The sequence below is a fragment of the Thermobia domestica genome, chromosome 10 (genome assembly GCF_964235325.1).
Source record: "Thermobia domestica chromosome 10, izTheDome1.hap1.1, whole genome shotgun sequence".
Taxonomy (NCBI): domain Eukaryota; kingdom Metazoa; phylum Arthropoda; class Insecta; order Zygentoma; family Lepismatidae; genus Thermobia; species Thermobia domestica.
This window is the reverse complement of record NC_137463.1, coordinates 269238670-269259381: the sequence shown is the minus strand read 5'-3', so window position 1 is coordinate 269259381 and position 20712 is coordinate 269238670. Positions and strand designations below refer to the sequence as shown.

Sequence of the window (20712 nt, the reverse complement as noted above, 5' to 3'; positions counted from 1 at the left end):
ACATTAAAATAAGAAAAAGAAAAGTTGGTAGGGATCTGTAGGAAATCGTCCATAGTTTCAGAGCTGGACCCTCCAAAACTGGGGCGTTGTTTCGAATATGAGAAACCGTGGAGTGGCGATCCATATCAACGTAAAGGAAGTCATACGTACGCCATTCAAAAATTCATATTTCAGCAATATACAGTGGGTGCACAAGGAACTTCTTATAGGCCATTCAGATATTCTCCCAACAGAATACTCAGCTATGCTTTGACATAATAAAGGTGGGTTCAAAAAAGGAAAGAAGTAAGCCATGACTTCAGTGAATACGGAATACGTCGGCTGGAAGTCAGAAGTGTTAGCAGTGGCGGATCCAGGGGCGACGATCGGGTCAATCGCCCACCCCTCAGAAGAGGAAACTTTCTTGTTTTATATATATAAATAAAACCCACCCCAGAGTTTGAAGTTCTTAAAAGTAGCTCTAAGTAGCAGTATGACAACCCACCGCCTCCCCCCAGGAGTCGGTCCTGGATCCGCCCCTGAGTGTTAGGGACCCCCAACTTCATGATTCCACTCGTATTCGGAACGACGCGTGCTGCAATGTGTTTTTCCTCGGTGTAGTTCAGTTATTACATATATATAGTGTTTCAAAACAACACCGATAACGTTTGGGAGGTGATTCCTCACACCAAGATAAGACAAAAAGTATAGACCAACTTGGGTACACAAATCCTTTCTTTCGGAGTTATAGGCTGCCGAAAATATGAAAAAATGAACTTTAAAGGTCCATAGCTCCAAAACTATGGGACCTACCGTAGTCGGTTCAAGACCTCACTCAGAAATTAAGATATGCGCTATCCAAAAATACATGTCTCAGATTCCTAAGATACTCATGCAAGAATTTTTATAGAGGGAGTTTGGCTACGGGCATATAATTTGAAGTACACACCAAATATTTTCATAAAAATTATTGCGTAGGTGTCGCAGGATTCTGAAACTTGGATATTTGGGTAGGGCACATACTAGTTCCTAAGTGAAGTCGTGACACGATTACGATAGGTTCCATAGTTTTGGAGCTATGAACCTTTAAGGTTCATTTTTTCGTGTTTTCGGAAGCCTATTATTTCGAAAGGAAGCATTTTTGAACCCATGTTGCTCTATACTTTTCGTCTTACCTTAGCGTCAGAAATCACTTCTCAAACGTTGTCGGTGTTGTTTTGAAACACCCTATATATATATAAACTGAACTACACAGCACGCGTTGTTCCGAACACGAGGAATCGTGGGGCTTAGTGTCCTTAACACTTCTGACTTTCCACCGACGTATCCTGTATTCACTGCAGTCATGGCTTATTTCTTTCCTTCTTTGAACCCACCTTTATTATGTCAAAGCATAGTAAAGTCTTGATCCGACTACGGTAGGTCGCATAGTTTCGGAGCTATGGACCTTTAAAGTTCATTTTTTCATATTTTCGGCAGCCTATAACTCCGAAAGAAAGGATTTGTGTACCCAAGTTGGTCTATACTTTTTGTCTTATCTTGGTGTGAGGAATCACCTCCCAAACGTTATCGGTGTTGTTTTGAAACACCCTGTATATATACACAATGTTCAGTAAAAATCCCTAGAGTGTAAATTCCAACTCACTTCTTTCGTAATGCATATCTTTACAGATATTTTGGAAGTGTATAATGAAACGCTAAATTCCGAGGAATCCCTCAAGAAGACTCAAATCTCTTTTGATCTTGACCATATGAAAGAAGTGGACACAAGACTGCATTGGATTCATGGTGGGTTTCCATTCTCTTCTTTGCCTGAAATCAAGTTTTTCTCTTAGTAATATTGAAATGATGTATTTGTCTGTTTTCCAACATTCGGAAATTCATCAGTAGTCGGTATCAAATGGTGTCATTAAACCAACTCTTGACCCTGTAAATTATTTAAACCTTGAGCTGTTACTTGAGTTACGTAGGATATCTTTAAAAATCTAAATATCATAGTGTTAGGAGGATTTCTTCCACCGTAATAAATAATATAAAAATTAATATTTTGTTGTGATGGGCTTTTAACACATGGCGTCTCTTGAATAATGCCTGCGTCAAGACACTCCTGGTACATCTCGATTTCAGCCGAAAGCTTGGTTACACTCAAGCAGTAGAATAGCACTTCAAGGGAATCCGAAGTGTATGGAATCCTTTACTGGGGTCGGCGTCCATCATGTACTGTCGGGACCCAGAGATGGTAGAGCGTTGAAGGTAATTACTAATCTTGGCACTTAAGAGAGGCAAGCGATCGAAACACTTGTATTTGAGGATTGCGCCGGCATACAGCGTGTATCCCAGTCTGGGAAAGATATTTGCCTTCTCTTCTGCACAGCGTCCTTACAGGTCTTGTCAGAAATTAAATTCAATCTATCGCTTATATAGATTTATTAATAAAATACTCAAAAATAGAAAGAATAAGAATTACAAGGAATGGGTTGATAAGAAAATCACTCGGCTACGACCGAGAATAATATTACCAAATTCAAAGTTCTATCTTAATTACAGTTATTTAGCGTATAACCGTTGTAATGGTCGTGAGTTCCAATGAAAATCCCAAAATAATCATAAAACCAGCTGTTAACCTTTCCATTGAGCTCGGACCAAGATTTACGAAGTATTGAGAAAATGTAGAAAAAGGTTAAAAAGCATCTTGGATTGTTTAAGTTTATGCTAGTCTACTATTGATAAGAATTACTTTGTATTGAGATCAGTCGATCACAACCTAGAGTAATTCTCCTTAGGATGGTTTGCTAGTCATGCAAAACCTAAGTTTTTAAGAAAACTGAAAAAATTGAAAGAAATCTCAAAATGGACCAAATTTGCTCGCAACAATGAGAAAATTACACGCTCTTTGAGCGTTATTAATATTGGTGCTGATAGCTCTGCTTCAGGCTTTCAACAAGGGACGAGTACATTGGAGCTCGTTCCGAGACTATCTCACTTAAAAATAGTGAAAATTCACATAAGTTGTTAAAATTATTCCTATCTCGGGTTTTCCAGAAATCTAATTAAAATCACAACTGAACTGAGGTTAGAGCATGTGATTTAGCCTGTTTTCCGTATTATAACTCATTTACTTCGATTCGGAATTCCTATTCCTATTATTATTATTATTATTATTATTATTATTATTATTATTATTATTATTATTATTATTATTATTATTATTATTATTATTACTACTACTACTACTACTACTACTACTACTACTACTACTACTACTACTACTACTACTACTACTACTACTACTACTACTACTACTACTACTACTTCTTCTTCTTCTACTTCTACTTCTTCTACTTCTTCTACTAAAATATAATTGTGAACGTGGACATAAGTTATCCACTGTGTATCTGTAATGAGCCATGATCTACATTAGAGTTTTCTAACATAAGACGTGTCTAGTTCTCATCTCCTGCACCACAATGGTGGGAGTGAACTTCCTGTTTCTTTTGTTATGGGTAAAGTACTTGCTTCTATTCTTACTATTATGCAGTTGTAATTACTTAATACTGGCTATGATTAGTCACTTGGCATGAGAATTAGCTCTTAATGTATTGTCTTCTATTTGCACTAATAGTTGAAGAAACATGTTTTCTGGAGCTCCTCTGTGGCTAAGCGGTTAGCGTACGCGCCTTTGGCGCGGAAGACCCGGGTTCGATTCTCGGCGGGAGCTCATGTGGTTCGGATTTCACGTTAATCAGTAGGTCCACGTCTCATATAGCCTCGCCGCTGAAAAGGGGCGCTAAACTGAAATTCAACTCAACTCAAACATGTTTTCTGCTTGTGCTAAATACTTTTTTGGGTTATGTCCTTGGTTCTTCTCCTTCTATAACAGTTGTTTCCCTCCTTCCATTGTTCTTTGAACAGGCTTTGTCGTTTGGGTATTTTGGCGAGGATTTACCTAGAAATAGATTCTCAACACAAACAGAGACACGATACACCAACATACTACCTATCATCACACCAGTATGGAAGACAACACAAAAATTCGATGAGAAGAAAACGTTCGAATGTTCTGAACGGAGGATATATTAACCAACAATTGTATTTAATTTTCATTCAAGAGACTAGGAGGAAGGGGGGTACCAGGCTAGATCCCACACTGAATGTTAATGTTTTTGATATAATTAAATGAATACAATCATATTTATTGTCTTCCTCTCTTTTGTCTCCTCTCTGTCTGTAATCCGCCGCTTACTTCTGGCATGTGTTACCGTGCCTGTATACTAGTTGTTACTTTGGTCGTACCGATTTGGGGTACCAATTAAGAAATGTTGAATACATCATTAACAATTATTATTTCGCTGAATTAATTGAGCAATTATCTTCGTTCAATAACGTTTACAATTTGAAGTTAAATTGCGTAAAATATTTGAAATTCTGCCAATCGTTATTGATATACCTCACCCTGTATCTAAGAGTCGTTTTATGCTAACTCTTTCTGGCCTTTCCGAAACATATTCTCAACACACATTCAGCTCTTTAACTTAAAGGGGATCCTAGAGTTGCTCGTTCTGACGAGGCCAAAATAATTTTATTCTATTATATTTGTGAACTAGAGCTTTACAATGTTAAGTTATTTAGAGGCTTGAAAGGTACACAAGGAAAGATTCTTCCGTGAATAACGGAAAATGAAATGAAATCTTTGAGTTTTACGTCCCACGATTATGCCGGTTAGGCTAAAGGAGACGGTGAAGATGAGTAATGAATGAAATGGTGGAATGAAGAAAGTGGGAGGAAACGGGAGAACCCCGAGAAAACCCACGCACACGGTGTTTGTCCACCACAAAGTTCACTTGGCGGGGGCTGGGATCGAACCCGGCGTGAATAACGGATATGTGGTTTCCGGTTTGTGGTTCATTGATATAACAGAAGTTCTCAAGATTCTAGTATGAATTGTCTTAGTCTCCCATCGGATTTTGTATGCCTACAGTCAGCTGTTACATCCGGAAGGAACTTCTCGTCTCTGAATTCCAGCTCCCAGGCTATAAGTGACATTCATTAGTATTGAGAGTTCTTAAAATCATTTGGAGTTAATGATTTCAGGTTTCCTTACGTCACTGGACACTATACTAAGACTGATATCATTTGTGACTTTCGACCTATACGAGGCGAGACATTATGGTGGGAAACGGCTCTTCACCAAATGCCAATCGTGGACTATGTCTTGTTTGGCAATCAACTCCGAGTAGGTCTCAGACTCCATTCCATTCTCCTTGTTCACTACCTTCTACAGTCCGTCTGTCTGTGTGCTACGGTTATTTACACATTCGTCGAGGGGTCATCTGGTTTAACGTATTTGGCTCGAGGTTTCTATCAAGTTTTCATAGCACTCCTTAGGAGGTCTCTTCACGTTGCGTACTCTCCCCCGACACCAAGGGTAGTTTATTCTTGAGGGGTGACTTTCTGGCTATCGAAATTTCCTAATGTAAATTATTTTGTTTGTATTTCCTGGCCATATACTTCCATAATGGCGACCGTTTACACGGTTTAGGAAAATGGTAACAAGGAAGTTTAGTACGGTGTCCCATACCTTTTTACTTCTACTTCCTAAGCCCATGTATTTTATATGCAAGGGGGGCTAGTATATGCCTCGAAGTATATTAGTGGATGCCCGTAACCGCTGACAAACAGTTCTTTGGATCTTTATTTCCTGTACTTGTCCTCCCTAGCTACATCACAATTTACGTGAAGAGCAACCGATCTTACATACTGACGAAATATCGCCAGGTCTATGACTATTATTAACAGAAGTTGTAATCTGAACAAGATGACGTTATCACTAATGTTGGGTTTCTAGTCTGCTAATAAACATTGCATAGCTGATTACATGTGACATTGTAACATTGCATAACTTGAGACTAGCATACGTGAATATTTCACCGTCTAAGACTAGCGGATTCCTCCTCCTCCTCCAATGCTATGAGTGTCCATCTGTGGATTACTACATTTTTCTTTTCTACCCGTACTGGTCGTTATCAGGCCCGTATTTAGGTAAGTGCTATTCTGTGCTCGAGCACAGGGCGGCAGAATTTTGGAATTCTTTCTAAGATTCACAATAAAGTAATATTTAAAACTAGCAACACGCAGAGTCCAGCGCAAACGCGAGAAAATATGTTAATGTGTTTAATTCGCTCTAATTACAGTAGTTACTAATTAGCTACCTTATCAGATTATTTTTAAAGAGTCATCCTCTCCTACCCCCCATCCCAAGGAGTGAGGATGAACTTGAACATCATGAAAACTGATACCGTTAAACTCAGTGACCTCGAAAACTATGAATTCAACACTGATATCTGTCATTTTTGATTACTTTTAAAATATTGCCCCCTCCCTGGGAAGTGGAGTATGACCTTGAAGTTGAATTGGATTAAAACCGTCACTATTAATCTCAGCAACCCCAAAAACTATGAATTCAACTCTAATATTGATCGTTTTTGGGAGGGGGCGACAAATTATTTAAAGCACAGGGGCGCACAATATATAAATATGGGCCTGGTCGTTATATTTATATATTATTATTACAAAATGATTATATATATATATATATTTATATATATATATATATATATATATATATATATATATATATATATATATATATATATATATATATATATGAAATTATGGGTCTGTTACCTCATTTCTATTAACTATAATAGTTAATTAATTAGATTCATTTATAGTATATTATTAATACTATCAATTTTATTCAAATAAAATTACTAATTCCGTAGAGTACGGTTTACGATTGTCTTCGGCAGTGTGTTGTTGTTAAATATTTCCCCATGACCTTACGGTACCATCCCGTTATTTCCTCCATTTTTAAAGTAAAACACATTCATTTACGGGTATGGATTTCTAAGAATTTGCTATTTCGTATTTTATTATGTGGAATAGCAAATCCTCTATTCCATTTATTATATCGTTATTCCATATTTAGTGTTATCGCTTGTGCCTCTCTTCGCTCGTCCGGAATATGTGTGATTCTCGACCGTGTGAAGTCTGGACAGGGGCGCATCGTGAAGGCATAGGGCCCCAAAATCTGTTTCGTAATAATAGTCAGCTTGAACGCGGGTTAGGTGAACCGCAGATCTGTAATTTATTTCCGGTCCAGTAGAACGGTTTTCACTTATTGAATTTTAATTAAATTTGTGCCTGTAGGAGATCGATTGTTCACCAAAAAAAAAAAAAAAAAAAAATTATCGCAAGAGGCCTTATTTCACGTATTAGAGAATATTTACCCAATATTAAAGATATACTATTTTTGAAACAAGGGCTATACAGGTCTCCAGATCCCATCTCTTTCTGTTCCTAATAAAACAGATCGTTTGGTAGGTTGGATTGAAGCTCAGCGTTCCTTTTAACAACGAGGCTGTGTGAGACGTTGACCTACAGCTAAACGTGAGATTCAAACCACTTGAGCTCCAGTTAGTTGGGAATTGAATCCGGATTCTCCGTGCCGAAGACGCATACGCTGCTATATGGCCACAAGTAAGCTCTAAAATAGAGATAGCATATTATAAATTTATTAAATCCTGCTCGGTACTTCATTTTTCCGTTTTTTTTTTTTTTTATTTTATTTTATTTTCATAAATAATACTCATGAAAAGCCATTGTTAGCTCATCACGGAATTATAATTTATAAACATAACATCCAATACAATATTTTTAAAGAGAATGATTGTTATTTTTGTTCCAGCCTTAGCCATATTCTTCGATGTTCCGAAATCATGGGGAAGCATCAGTCCCGTGATGGTAGGCCAACTGTTTAAGGGGGAGAAGTTCTCTTTAATGCTTGATTGTCAGCCTGTGAAGCCTTATCCTGTTCTAGTGAAAGTGAGGTGAGAATAATATTATCTGTATTCATAAGTAATTGTACTCTTAGTTTTGGAATGCATTTGTTATTTAATCATTAGGATCGCTTTAGTGCTATAAATTATGTGTTATTATTATCATCGTCTGAAAAAATCCTGACACTGGGAAAAATAATCATTTCTAACGTAGCTCGGTTTAACGGGATACGGCAACAGTTTTTAATAACATTACTCGTTAATAATATATTTCGAGCTATTTATGGAAGGCTTGTGGAGATACATGTGAATGATTGTGACAAAGTACTTATGTCAAGAAAGGTCATAGTTTTGCCATTATTTGTTTTCTTTTAGGCCACCAGCGAGTTGGCAATTGCTCTACCAGCGCAATTTCTATCAGGAGTCTGCAGTAGAGATGGAGTAACGCATTCTCGTGCAGACCTCTCTCTAAACGTTTTAGAGACATCAAAATTTGACACGTTTGGCACAAAAGTCAGGGCTTTTCACCGGATGTCTGCAAATTTCATGATGTGGATTTCTTTTCTCTAGTGAGAGGTGATCTCTCAATGTAGGTAGATACATTATTCATGTCAGTGCAAACTGGTATACAGTATTCTGTCTGTACAAGCGTGACACATCTTCTTGGAAATTTAGTATCATAATGTTCGTCTAGAAATATGAACAATTCATTTTGACATATGTAGCCATCCTGAAAATTATCAATTTCCCAGTATAACCGAATCCTGCAATTTACATGAATCGGTTCGATGAACTTTCCCTGCAGAAATATATCAAGTCTCTACATTGTTTTGATATTGTAGTATGTAACGGCACGAATGTTGCTAAAGTGCACCTCAAAGTTCCACTTATCATCCCCAGAGGGCGATCATAAAAGTTACGCAGTTAGTCTTTCGTTCTTTAATATAGTTACCCCAGTTGAATATATATATGTATATGTGACGATCATCTGGAGATGTTGATGAATCGCGTGTGTAATCGATTGGGTTACATTAACTTCGATGGTTGTCTCCGATGTATTGGTGGATTTTCTTGATCACCCATTTGACGCATATCGTGCAGCATAATATTCATACAATTTTAACTGTCTTACACATGATACAAATAAATATTTAATCACTGTGTGGTGTATGTGTGTAATAGGTCATGATGGAGAGCACACGTGTACATTTTTTATATAGTAAATATTGTTGTTTGTCTCGATATTGTTTATAACTCTTTAAAATCTAACTGCGCATGAAAAAGAGTTATTATATACTTTCCAGATATGGGTTCTTTTATCCCGTTTCACTGTTACACGAACTTGACTGAATTTTTTCTACATACGAATGTAAAATACATCAGTGCTACACTGTGTTGCAGTAGCTCGCAGATACGTGTTTCATTATCGCAGTTAGGCTTTGATATATCTTAAGAAATTTGAACCAATACATTTTATAATTCTCATTTTCTTAACACGAACTGTTAAACTCTGAAAATTTAATTGCTAAGCTAATTGAATTTCTTCTCTTTTCTTGATTGCCAGAGCTGAGTTCAGCGTCCGAAACGTGTGCCATGTTTGTTCCTTGGACGATGTGACAATCACATTTCAAGATTTATTCCATCCATTACCAGTCCCGAGTAAGTATAGATAATGGCATTTTTGTACTAAATAGTTAATAATAATAATAATAATAATAATAATAATAATAATAATAATAATAATAATAATAATAATAATAATAATAATAATAATACCGTATTTGTTCGAATATAGGGCGCCATCGAATCTAAGGCGCACCTGAAATTTCACCTCATTTAAATTCATTTTAAAAAAGCTTCGAATCTAAGGCGCAGAAATAATGTACAAATACATTCATATTTCAATAAGCATTTTCTTATCAGTAAAACGAAATGTTCATTGTTCGTGAGCGAACCATCTTTGCGCAGTCTGTCATTGTTGTAATACAACCAATTTTAAGCAAATTAGTTGCAACTACCAGTATTAAAGACTGCAGTAGATTCTATGTTGTAACCTACGTGCAATGAATGAATATGTGTCTTGCAGTATATACATCGAATCTAAGGCGCACCTGAATTTTGGACGTCTAAAAGCTGACAAAAAGGTGCGCCTTATATCCGAAGAAATACGGTAATAATAATAATAATAATAATAATAATAATAATAATAATAATAATAATAATAATAATAATAATAATAATAATAATAATAATAATAATAATAATTGGTTGCTATATAGATAAACAAGAAATTAAAAGGTTGCTCGCCTGTTTACTTAGAATAAACTTTTTAATCACAGTGTTGAATACAATAGAAAGCTTTTTCACTGCTTTAATTAAAATTCATTTTCTGAATGTATTACTTCCAATTGAAACTTCACTCAATACCAGTGGCGTATTTAGGAGGGGGGAGCTTCCGGGCTTAATCCTCCTCCCCGAAATCTTACTTACTATAGTAAAGTATATGAAAAGTCTTGCAGAATTTTCACATTTTCAGGCAAAGCTCCCCCGAAAGTTAGCAAAGCCCCTCCCTCTCCGAAACAAAATCGTAAATACGCCACTGCTCAATACTATTGAAGAAAGTCAGTTTTCAATCCACTTCTTCGCTTAATTACAAAAAATATTTGATAAAAGACATAAGAGCTTTAAATTCGTGAAAGTACTTCCCTTTCAGTAGAGAAATAAATTCACGAAATAAATTGAATGGGATTTAATTTTCATGCGTCTTTTTGTATAATGAAATAACCAATGGAAAAGTGAAACATTGGGCTGGTCTTGGCCTTAAAATACGAGGGTAAGTCAAAAATTATCCTCAATTTTGACATAACTCTTCTTACATTGTTCATACTGAACTCTGTCCTCGGGTATTTTATTGTTATGCTGTTGTGGTCGTGCTAGGAAAGTTTGATTCTAATTCATCCATTTGTCTTCCTTTTATTGCAGATAAATCATGGCCGCGCCATTAGAAGTTTGCACCAAAGAGGAACAACGAACAATGGCCTGGTTTTTGTGGTCGGAAGGTGTATCAGGGGCCGCAATCGTCAAAGACTTTCGGTACAATACTTTAACAGTATCTACGAATGGATGGAAAAATTAAAAAATGGTCGCATAAGTGTTACGCACGAGGAAGGAGCCAGACGTTCATCTACGGCTACAAATGATGACAACATTGAGTGTGCACGTGACATGGTTCTGTTAGACAGACGAGTGACTATTGACTATTGTGCCGAAAATCTTTGATGGATTGCGGCCCCTGATACACCTTCCGACCACAAAAAACGGATCACTGCTCGCTGTACCACTTTGGTGTAAACTTCTAATGAAGCGGCCATGATCTATCTGCAACAAAAGAAAAACAAATGGAGGAATTAGGATCAAACTTTCATAGCATGACCACAACTGCATAACAATAAAAGCCACGAGGACAGAGGTCAGTGTCAGCAATGTAAGAAGATATATATATAAACGGATAATTTTTGACTTATCCTCGTAAGATTCCTTCGAGCATTTTCCGATCAAGAACGAATGCCTAGCGTCAGAAATTAAAGGTGGAACCTTCCGATTCAATCATTAAGAATATCACATGTGCCACTACCATTAGTTCTGCTAATGAAAGTTTCGAATCTCGATAGATTAATACCATTCAGAACATGGACGGCATCCACCATTTGAACCATTGATAAGATATTGTTCCATACAGGATAGAAAGGAGTTTAAAAATAATAAGTTGTTTGTCGTTTATTTGCAGATGAATATGCTGGAGTGGCTGCCTCGTGGAAGAGGGAAGTCTTTGAGAGCTTGTTTAAGAAGTTTGAAGAATCATTGGAATTCACTTCAGTGTGTGTTGTTCATCTGGCAAAGGCTCAGGTGATAAAGAAAGTGGAAGACCAACTAAGAGATTATATTCTGGACAATTCTTTAGGTGAGTGGAGTCATAGCAGTTCTCCTATTCAAGTTTTATAGATTTGTGTGAATTAAGGAGCGAATGTGATCTTGTTCTCCAACGAAAACATTTCTGAATTCAATTCACTTTCATTGCATGCTTAGATCTAAAGACAAATAGCAAAGTGTGTGTGACTATCATGTACACCTTGTCTCAAAAAGGTTGAGCGCATTCTTTATTGGTGTTTTGAGGCAAAAATTTTCAAAGTCCAGCTTCGGGTATCTTCGGGAAAAAGTAAGCCAGGTTCGAACCTCCAAGCCAGCCTTTGCAAAAGGGTAAAAGTTTGCAGATGTGTTTTTCTTCTTTTAAATATAATAAGACTTGTTACCAAGTGTTTAAAAAAGCAACATTGATTGAAATACTAAATGATACAATATTTCGAAACGTTTTTATTAATGTGAGCACATGCTTGTTTGTCATTTAGCTCTCTATACGTAATGGAACATTTAAATACGTTAAAGAATCTTTCCATATGTAAAAGAATGCTCAAAATTAAGAAATAGAACATAATTATCGCCTGAGTACTAAAATAAAAGTCAAAGTAGAACAGAAACTGCGTTTGTAATGGATATGAATGTCATAATTATCATGAGATCCGTTATACATCGCTAGAAGCTTAGTTCTAGAAGTCCTTGTGTTAGCTCATTGGTAAGCTGTCGGATTTCAAATCATATGGTTGAGAGTTCGATTCTCGTCTGGGCCAATACTTTTTTTTAAAATTATATTTTCCGCAATGCATGAAAAATTATATAAAATAATTACATTAAAATACATAAGTTGTTTATATATAACATAATAATTGCAGAACATAGTAAGTATTATGTTTAAAATATAACATCTGAGATAATTTTCACAGTAGGTTGGTATTATATATGAGAATGTTAAATACAAGTTAGGAAAATCGTTTAATAGCAATAAATAAGTTATGTAGTGTATTTATTTGCAGCTATTTGTCATACAGATTTAACTTCTCAATATTCTCATTACAGTATGTTATTTATATTCGTGAAATACAGTATATTCCTACGGATATAGAAAGTGTATAAACAGAGTATCCAAAGTCGTATCCTGCTTCAAGACACATAACTTTTCCCGATCCCCTTAACGTCACGGGAAGAAACACAAATTCTCTTTAGAACGGAATGTCGTTACTTAGAGTCTCATTCGAATACGTTGAATATGCTTTTGTGTATTCATCTCTCTCTCTCTCTCTCTCTTTCGCTTTGTTTATGTGTGTGTGTGTGTTGCGGAATATCCCAAGTTGAATACAACATTTGCAAAGTATATGAGCATCGTTGTCATCGAATACCAGAAATTGAAAGTCGTGTTTCTTCAGGTTGGGTTTGCGTGTTCATGTTAGTTCACTGGTAGAGTACGGACTTGCCACTGAAGAGGTCTTGAGTTCAAAGCCTACAGCTAATTATCATTCTTTTGTTAGTAGGATTGCACAGAAATCGGATACAAGAAGTGGTTTACTTCTAGAAATATTTTCAGAGGCGTTTAGGTAGCCCTGAAAAGGGCTTTTTTCGGGAGTTAAGGCGGGGACATTAATATTGTGTCCAAGACCCTTCTGAATTTATTACACGCTCCATTCTTCTGGGCATGGAATCTATTACATGGGTGACAAATCTATCTCCTTCCCCTACCTCCAGCCATGCTTCGGAAACAAGATGCCACAGGTCATCCTGAGTTCTTGGTGGATCTGCCTCAGGCCAACGTTCCCTTAGAGTACGCTTCACTTCTGCCCACATATTTTCCATGAGATTGAGGTCTGCTCCACGAGGCGGCCAGTCGATTAAATCAATCTCAGGGTGCCCTGCGAACCATTCATGAACCACACGGGAAGTATGTATTGGCGACTGGTATTGCTGGAACTGAATTACACCATCAGGCTGAAATACTCGTACAGATGGCACCATGATATTACTGATAATGTCTAAGTACTGAGCATTGTCCAGATGTCCTTCAATTCTATGAAGCTGTCCTGCTCCGCGACTGGAAATCCAACCCCAACATAAAATAGATACATGGCCACTGCGATTGCAAGCAGCCACATATCCATGGTCATATCGGGTACCTCTCGGACGATACACAAAACGGCGTCCCTCCTTTGATGTTGTGAATATGGATTCATCTGAGAAAACTACGTTTTCCCAATTGAGACGCACATTCGCCTGTGCAAACGCGAGACGGTAAATTTTGTGGTCGTCTGAGAGTTTTTCCTTCACGGCAGCAACACGGCCACGTAACCCAGCATGACGAAGCCTTCGCAGAGCTGTATGCTTATTACCAGGAAAGAGAGAAGCTTCCCTTAGCTGTCCAGACGTCCTTAGTGGGTCTAACCGGGCTTCGTTTACTAATCTCGCATCTTGGGCTTCGGTTGACACATGCGGACGACCAGGAGATCGTAAATTACCAGTCTGACCTGTAGCACCATATTTCCGAATCCATCGCCTTCCTGTAGAGGCCGGGACACCTACTCGCCTGCTAGCTGCAGTTGCAGAATAACCTTCCAACTCCCATAAAGTAATTACTGCTGTACGTCTATCCATAGTTACCAATGTTCTGAGCTGTGAGAAGGAAGCAATAGGTAAAAGCTAGTACCTGGCGTGTGATTGGTTACTTGCACGACACGCCTATTGTGGGGAACAGCGTTGCCAGATCTAGCATAATGATGCTAGATCTAGCATAATTTGCATGTCTCTAGCATCTAGCATCTTGCTTTTAGCATCCTGCCCAAATCTAGCACAATTTCAGCAAGTTATCAAAAAGCCGTAAAACCTGGAGATGAGAAAGAAGTTGGTCGTGGGAAGAAAAAGAACGGCAGAAATGTATCCTCTTCCATTGATTCATACACTCGGTAAACCATACAGGCAGTCTTATTTTCCGAAGTAAGTTCGGAACGGCTTTGGGCTTTTTTTTTTTGTGGCTCCACCCAGGGTTTTCTAATCCTTTAACTCCGAGGCATGGGCGGAGCTATGGGGGCCATTCTCCCCCCAACTTTTTGGCAACTTCACCATCTTTATTTCTGACTTCATGATCATATTTATTCCTGAAATGACAGCTCCGAGACCGACCAAAAATCTGCCCCCCCCCCCCCCCCCCAGCAGACGATTCCCAACTCCGCTTATGCTGCGAAGTAATTTTCTTTCAAAATATGTAAACAAAAACTTTGCATTCATTTATACGATATATACGCCATTGAGTCTGACAACGACTGCAGTAATTTAGTTGAGTTAAAATTTTGGTGCGTGAAGTATTGAGTTCTATCCATGCATTCTTGCTCTCTGTGTATTTTAAGTTACGTTATCGTATCTCAACTTCCTTTCTTTAAAACTCCTGAATTAGTAATTATGAGGATCTAGCATAATTTGACCGAATCTAGCATAAGTTCGATCAGGTTTTGGAATAATTCCGAGCTGTGAGTTTGGCAACGCTGGTGGCGAACGACTTGATCAACGACTCGCGAAAGAAATCTGAAAATGGTGCGCCGTAATAATAACATTAAAAACAGTTTTTATAAAGAAATATTAATACATACGAAAAGCTGTTTAAAGAATGAATTGTTATACTGACTTTACACGTATAAAAACATATACCATATACCAAACAGATTGAGCGATATGATGATAGCTGTTTTGAGACGAACACTTTCGAAGTCCAACTTCGGGTATCTTCGGAAAACAGTAAACTAAAGCTGCTGGTTCGAACCTCCAAAGCCAACCTTAGTAATCGGGAAAAGATGTACAGATATGTTTTTCCTTCTGTTAAATATAATAAGACATGTTGAAATGGTATTAAGAGTAGAAAAAAGTAACATTGATTGAAATACTTAATGATACAATATTTCGAGACTATGTATTCACACTCTCGTTTCGTCATTGTGATTTCCATACGGAAAAGAGCATTTACGTATGAGCTCAGTTATATTTCAGAAGCAGATTCCGAAAAGCGGTCATGTTAGCTCAGTGGTACACCACCGAGTGTTTAAATCGTGAGTTCGATACCCGTTCAGGTGAGATTCTTTTATGATATTCTACTTTCCTCAATGCATGAAAATTATGTAAAATAGTTGCATTACAATTCATCAGTTGTATATATATTTTCATACCATCCGTTGTATATATGAGTTGAATATATATATTCATATCATTTCACGACATAAGTAATTCTTATCTTTAAAATATAACATCTGAGGTATTCACAGAACGTCGGTGTGTTATGTGTGAATATTGAATACAAATTTAAAAAATCCTGTAATAGCAATAAATAAGTTATGTAATGTATTTATTTGCAGCTACTTTCATCGCAGATAACTTCTCAATATTCGCATTACAGCATTTAGGTCGAGCATATCGAAAATCGGATCGTGGTTCAAGACAAAAAAACTAGCTAGCCCCAAACTGTCACGTAAGATTTTCACGAATCGCAAAAGTAAAGTGAAGAGATTGAGAGCGGTAATTCCTTAATCGCTCTCTCTCAACTCTCTCTTATCTGCATTTATACATATAAAAGTGTATGTATGTATGTTCCATCATAACTCATGTGTGCCTAGAGCAGGGTTTCTCAACCTGGGAGTCGCGGCCCCTAGGGGATCGCGAAGATAGGCGGAAGAGATAAATATAGTTAGAATCTAATACCAGAAATTATTTTTAAATATTATTTTTAATTTTGTTCTGATAGGCATACTTTTATTTTTTATACACACTGTAAAGAACAATAAAAAATAAGTCTACTGAACATTTTCAAAGGGTGTAGAATTCGTGTTACTATTCGGTTCAAAGTCTCTTGTCGTCGCGAATTCTGTCGAGAAATTTGAAGCTTAAAATATACAAAACGATAATCATGCCTGTTGTTCTGTATGGTTGCGAAACATGGTCACTTACTCTGAGGGAAGAACATAGACTGAAAGTATTTGAGAACAAGATCCTTAGACGAATATTCGGACCCAAGAGGAACGGGAATGGGGAATGGCGGAAACTTCATAACGAGGAACTACATAATTTATACGGTTACCCAACATTGTTAGGGTCGTCAAGTCTAGGAGGCTTAGGTGGGCAGGTCATGTAGCTAGAATGGAAGAAAGTAGAAACGCTTTCAAAGTCTTGACAGGAAGACCAAACGGAAAACGACCATTAGGAAGACCTAGGCGCAGATGGGAGTAGAATATTAAGATGGATCTCGCTGAGATAAGAATACAAATTAGAAACTGGATCCAATTGGCTAAGGATAGAAGTCAGTGTAGAGCTTTTGTGAACGCGGCATTGAACCTCCGGGTTCCATAGGCCATAGAGTTAGTTAGTTAGTAGAGTTGTTTAAAAATGAATTTAAATCAAAGAGGTATGATATAAAACTAATGAGAACTGTATATAGAAATACTAGAAAAATACACATGAAACAAAACCTGCACATTGAAATACAATTAAAATTAAAACCTAATGAGATACCTAAGCATGGTGTAATTTCACTAGTGCAGCAATGCCCGGTTCAATCTTCATGACGAACATTATCAAGCCATTTTCAACTGATAAGCGATTTCTTATCTTTGTTTTAATGTTTACCATAAAAAAAACACACTTTCGCACAAGTACGATATAGCAAATGGAATTATTACTTTTAAAGCAGCAATCACCAGACCAGGATATTCTTCTCTCCTCATCAGGCAGAACTTGTCCAAGTCTTCGTTACAGAAAACCAGTTGCAAAGACTTGTCGCATGATCATTCTATTATTTGGTCAAGAAGTTGTGGGCTTAGATCGGATACGTTAATGGCCTCTTCAATGAAGGAGTTTAACATCCATCTTGAACCAGCACCTTCGTCGTTGGGAATATAGATATTACAGTTACTGTATCCACTGTCAGTGCCGGACGCCTAAAAAAGGGGCCACATATTTCGGAGGAGGTGTGTTACTCATGTTAGGAAAGTGCATGTGCACATGTGTAAAATAGAAGGAAAACGTAATAAAATGTGCTCAAAATTAAGGAAAGGTAGGGTTTATTTTGAAAATGTTATTGAGCTTCGTGCCAACCATGGTGGCGCTTCGTAGCTAGTCTGTCGACGTCACTCATATATACGGTGACATCGTACTATACTCTCGCCCCGGGCAATGATTTTCCATGGCACTGTTCACTATAAACAAAAAAATGGATTCTACTATTATAGAAATAGGTATGTTAAAAATCCCACACAAGCTTATTATAAAACAAATTATAAAAGGGTCGCTGGCAAGAGCGTGTGATAAAAGGGGATCGTGATAGGAATTAGATTGAGAACCACTGGCGTAGAGTAATTTTAACCACATTTCTTATAGTTTCAAAAAGAGTGCTGTCGGGTTACCTATGGTGAATGGGAGGGGGATACATATAAAAGATTGCTAGAAAATGATCGATATTAGATTCATAGTTTTCGGGGTCGCTTAGATAAATAGTGAGACTTTCAATTTCGCTTAACTCCGATTAAGCTCTCATTAGTAGGGATGGGCACGAACGACTTTTCTTTGAAACTCGACTCGACTCGAAACAGACATCTTTGAGGTCTACTCTTGGACTCGGCGCGAAAAATATCTTCCAACTCGACTCGGATTAGAGTCAAGTCGAACCAAAACGACCCAAATCCTGTGTGTAGTCCTACCTAGACAATACATAGACAATAATTATTCTATCATCAATTATACTACTGTTACTACAAATAATAATAATAATAATAATAATAATAATAATAATAATAATAATAATAATAATAATAATAATAATAATAATAATAATAATAATAATAATAATAATAACTATTATTATTATTATTATTATTATTATTATTATTATTATTATTATTATTATTATTATTATTATTATTATTATTATTATTATTATGACAACACCGTGTACAAACATGAACGATAGATGGTTAATAAAGGAATACTAAAAGCTAGTTGACTGCCGACGTCGGTAGTCATGAAGTCTACAAGGCAAGGACATCATTCATTACCCTAAGCTGTAAGCGTCGGTGGACTACAGATGGTCAACTATTAACCTCTCGCCAGAAATTGGTGGCCCCGCAGCGACGATCCGTGATGGCCCAAGTTCAATTTTGAAAACTTTACTACCAGCGGCAGAGACGCGATGAAACGCCAACGAACCACAAAAATTACTCTCCCAAAATATGTTAAAATGCCTGTATGTGTGATTTGTTTATATTTAGGTGAATCAAAAAAACACAAAACAAATACGCCGGGGTGGACGCGAACTATCAATATTACGATTACTAGGCACGTGTTCTTCTGACTTCCCCACGGAAACGATCATAAAAAGCTTGGTTGTTGAAGGATAAATCATTGACGTCTTAATTTAGCCAATCAGACAAACCCCTACATCTCGAGTTCTAGGAGGTGATACCGTGAACCGTTTCAGATTTATTGCTTTCTGGTGGAGTACTATCCATGCGCAAAATTTGAGCATAATAGCCGACATGCATCTTCGGTGCCTCTTATCTTTAGTACAATTTTAACCAGAGATGGTGTGGGTCAATGAAAATTTGATCCACGACCCACCATGACCCACTATCACCCACCACCCAAATGACCCATTGGCCCACTCTGACCCATCAACCATCGTGATCCACTCTGACCCACCACCAACTATGAACCACTCTGAACCATTGCGACCAACTCCGACCCACCAAAACCCATCGACATCAACTCTGACCGATGACCCACGTCCTCCTCTCCATTGACTAAAGAGATTACACTTGTAATAAAACAAGACTGTGAAATTATCACTTATCGGAGTTTGAATTTCTACCGTCATTGGCTCAAGCACCTCTTTGTTACAATACTGGTGGGTCTGACCTTTACGATATATAATGGCAAAGTGTTTCTCATTTTCTGAATTAAAATGAATTTAAATTTATCATATGTAATTATTTCTTTGTTGCCTTACAGACACATTCAGTAGAAAATAGGGTGAAATTTAAAAGTTTCGAATCAAGGAAAAGTAGACCAACGTAAAAAAAAAAAAAAAAAAAAAAAAAAAAAAAAAAAAAAAAAAAATTGAAAATGCCCATGTAATTACGTTTAGAATACAAATTTTATGGCCATTTTCTCTAACTTTATGGCTTGATTGCCTTATGCTCGGAACGCTCCATATATTAAACACCAGCTTCAGCAATTATAAATAGAAAGCAGTGGGTATAAAATTCAAAAAGAACTTTAGTTTGCATTACTCAATTTTTTTTCTCAACTAATATCAATCGTTTTCGATTATTTTTACTAATCAACCCACTATTAATTTCCACTATATAGAAAAGGCACCCCCCGTCCCCCCGCTCATAAAAGACAATTTTAAAAAATGCCAGGGCATATTCTCTTTATTTTTAATAGAGTTGTATGCTGAATTTCAGCTCTCAGTTGAACGGCTTGTGAGATACTAAATTTTTCGCAAAAATTCGGACTTCTACTCCCCCTAAGGATATGTATTATAATGAAAGTGACACGCGTATGATAACTTCCCAGTTGGGATTGGAGCCTGATTATATACCAAACGTCAATTCATTTGACTTTGCAATTTGACCGTGATGATTACGCAGACATAGTTACTTTCAATTTTTTATGATACATATCCTTATTTCATATGTTACAGATGATTCAAAAATATTTTTTCAAGCAGTTAGCTCCTCTAGAATCTCACAGGCTGCATCCCAAAATCCAACTCCTACTATCCTATGACAATCCAAAAGTGACTGAACTTTTTTTATTAGGAACAAATGACAAAAGAAAAATGGAGATCTTGAAAGTAAAATGTAGAAAAGCTCGGTGCCGCCAATAACTACATATTTCTCCGCCCCTTCATTCCGAACTTAAAAATAAAACTTAATTCGAATATGGTTAATTACTGAATTTATTACAGTTAAATTCCACT

At 37.0% G+C, this 20712-nt stretch overlaps 1 protein-coding gene across 1 annotated transcript in view; it reads left to right on the top strand.

Moving 5' to 3' along the window:
- Window positions 1–20712, top strand: part of LOC145663221 (AP-5 complex subunit beta-1-like) — a gene marked incomplete at its 5' end in the record, with an annotated part of 61841 nt that overhangs the window by 27688 nt on the left and 13441 nt on the right. The window contains 4 exon segments of the mRNA XM_081729583.1: window positions 1651–1767; window positions 7727–7868; window positions 9382–9476; window positions 11605–11778. Of these exon segments, the coding sequence (XP_081585709.1) occupies window positions 1651–1767; window positions 7727–7868; window positions 9382–9476; window positions 11605–11778 (528 nt within the window).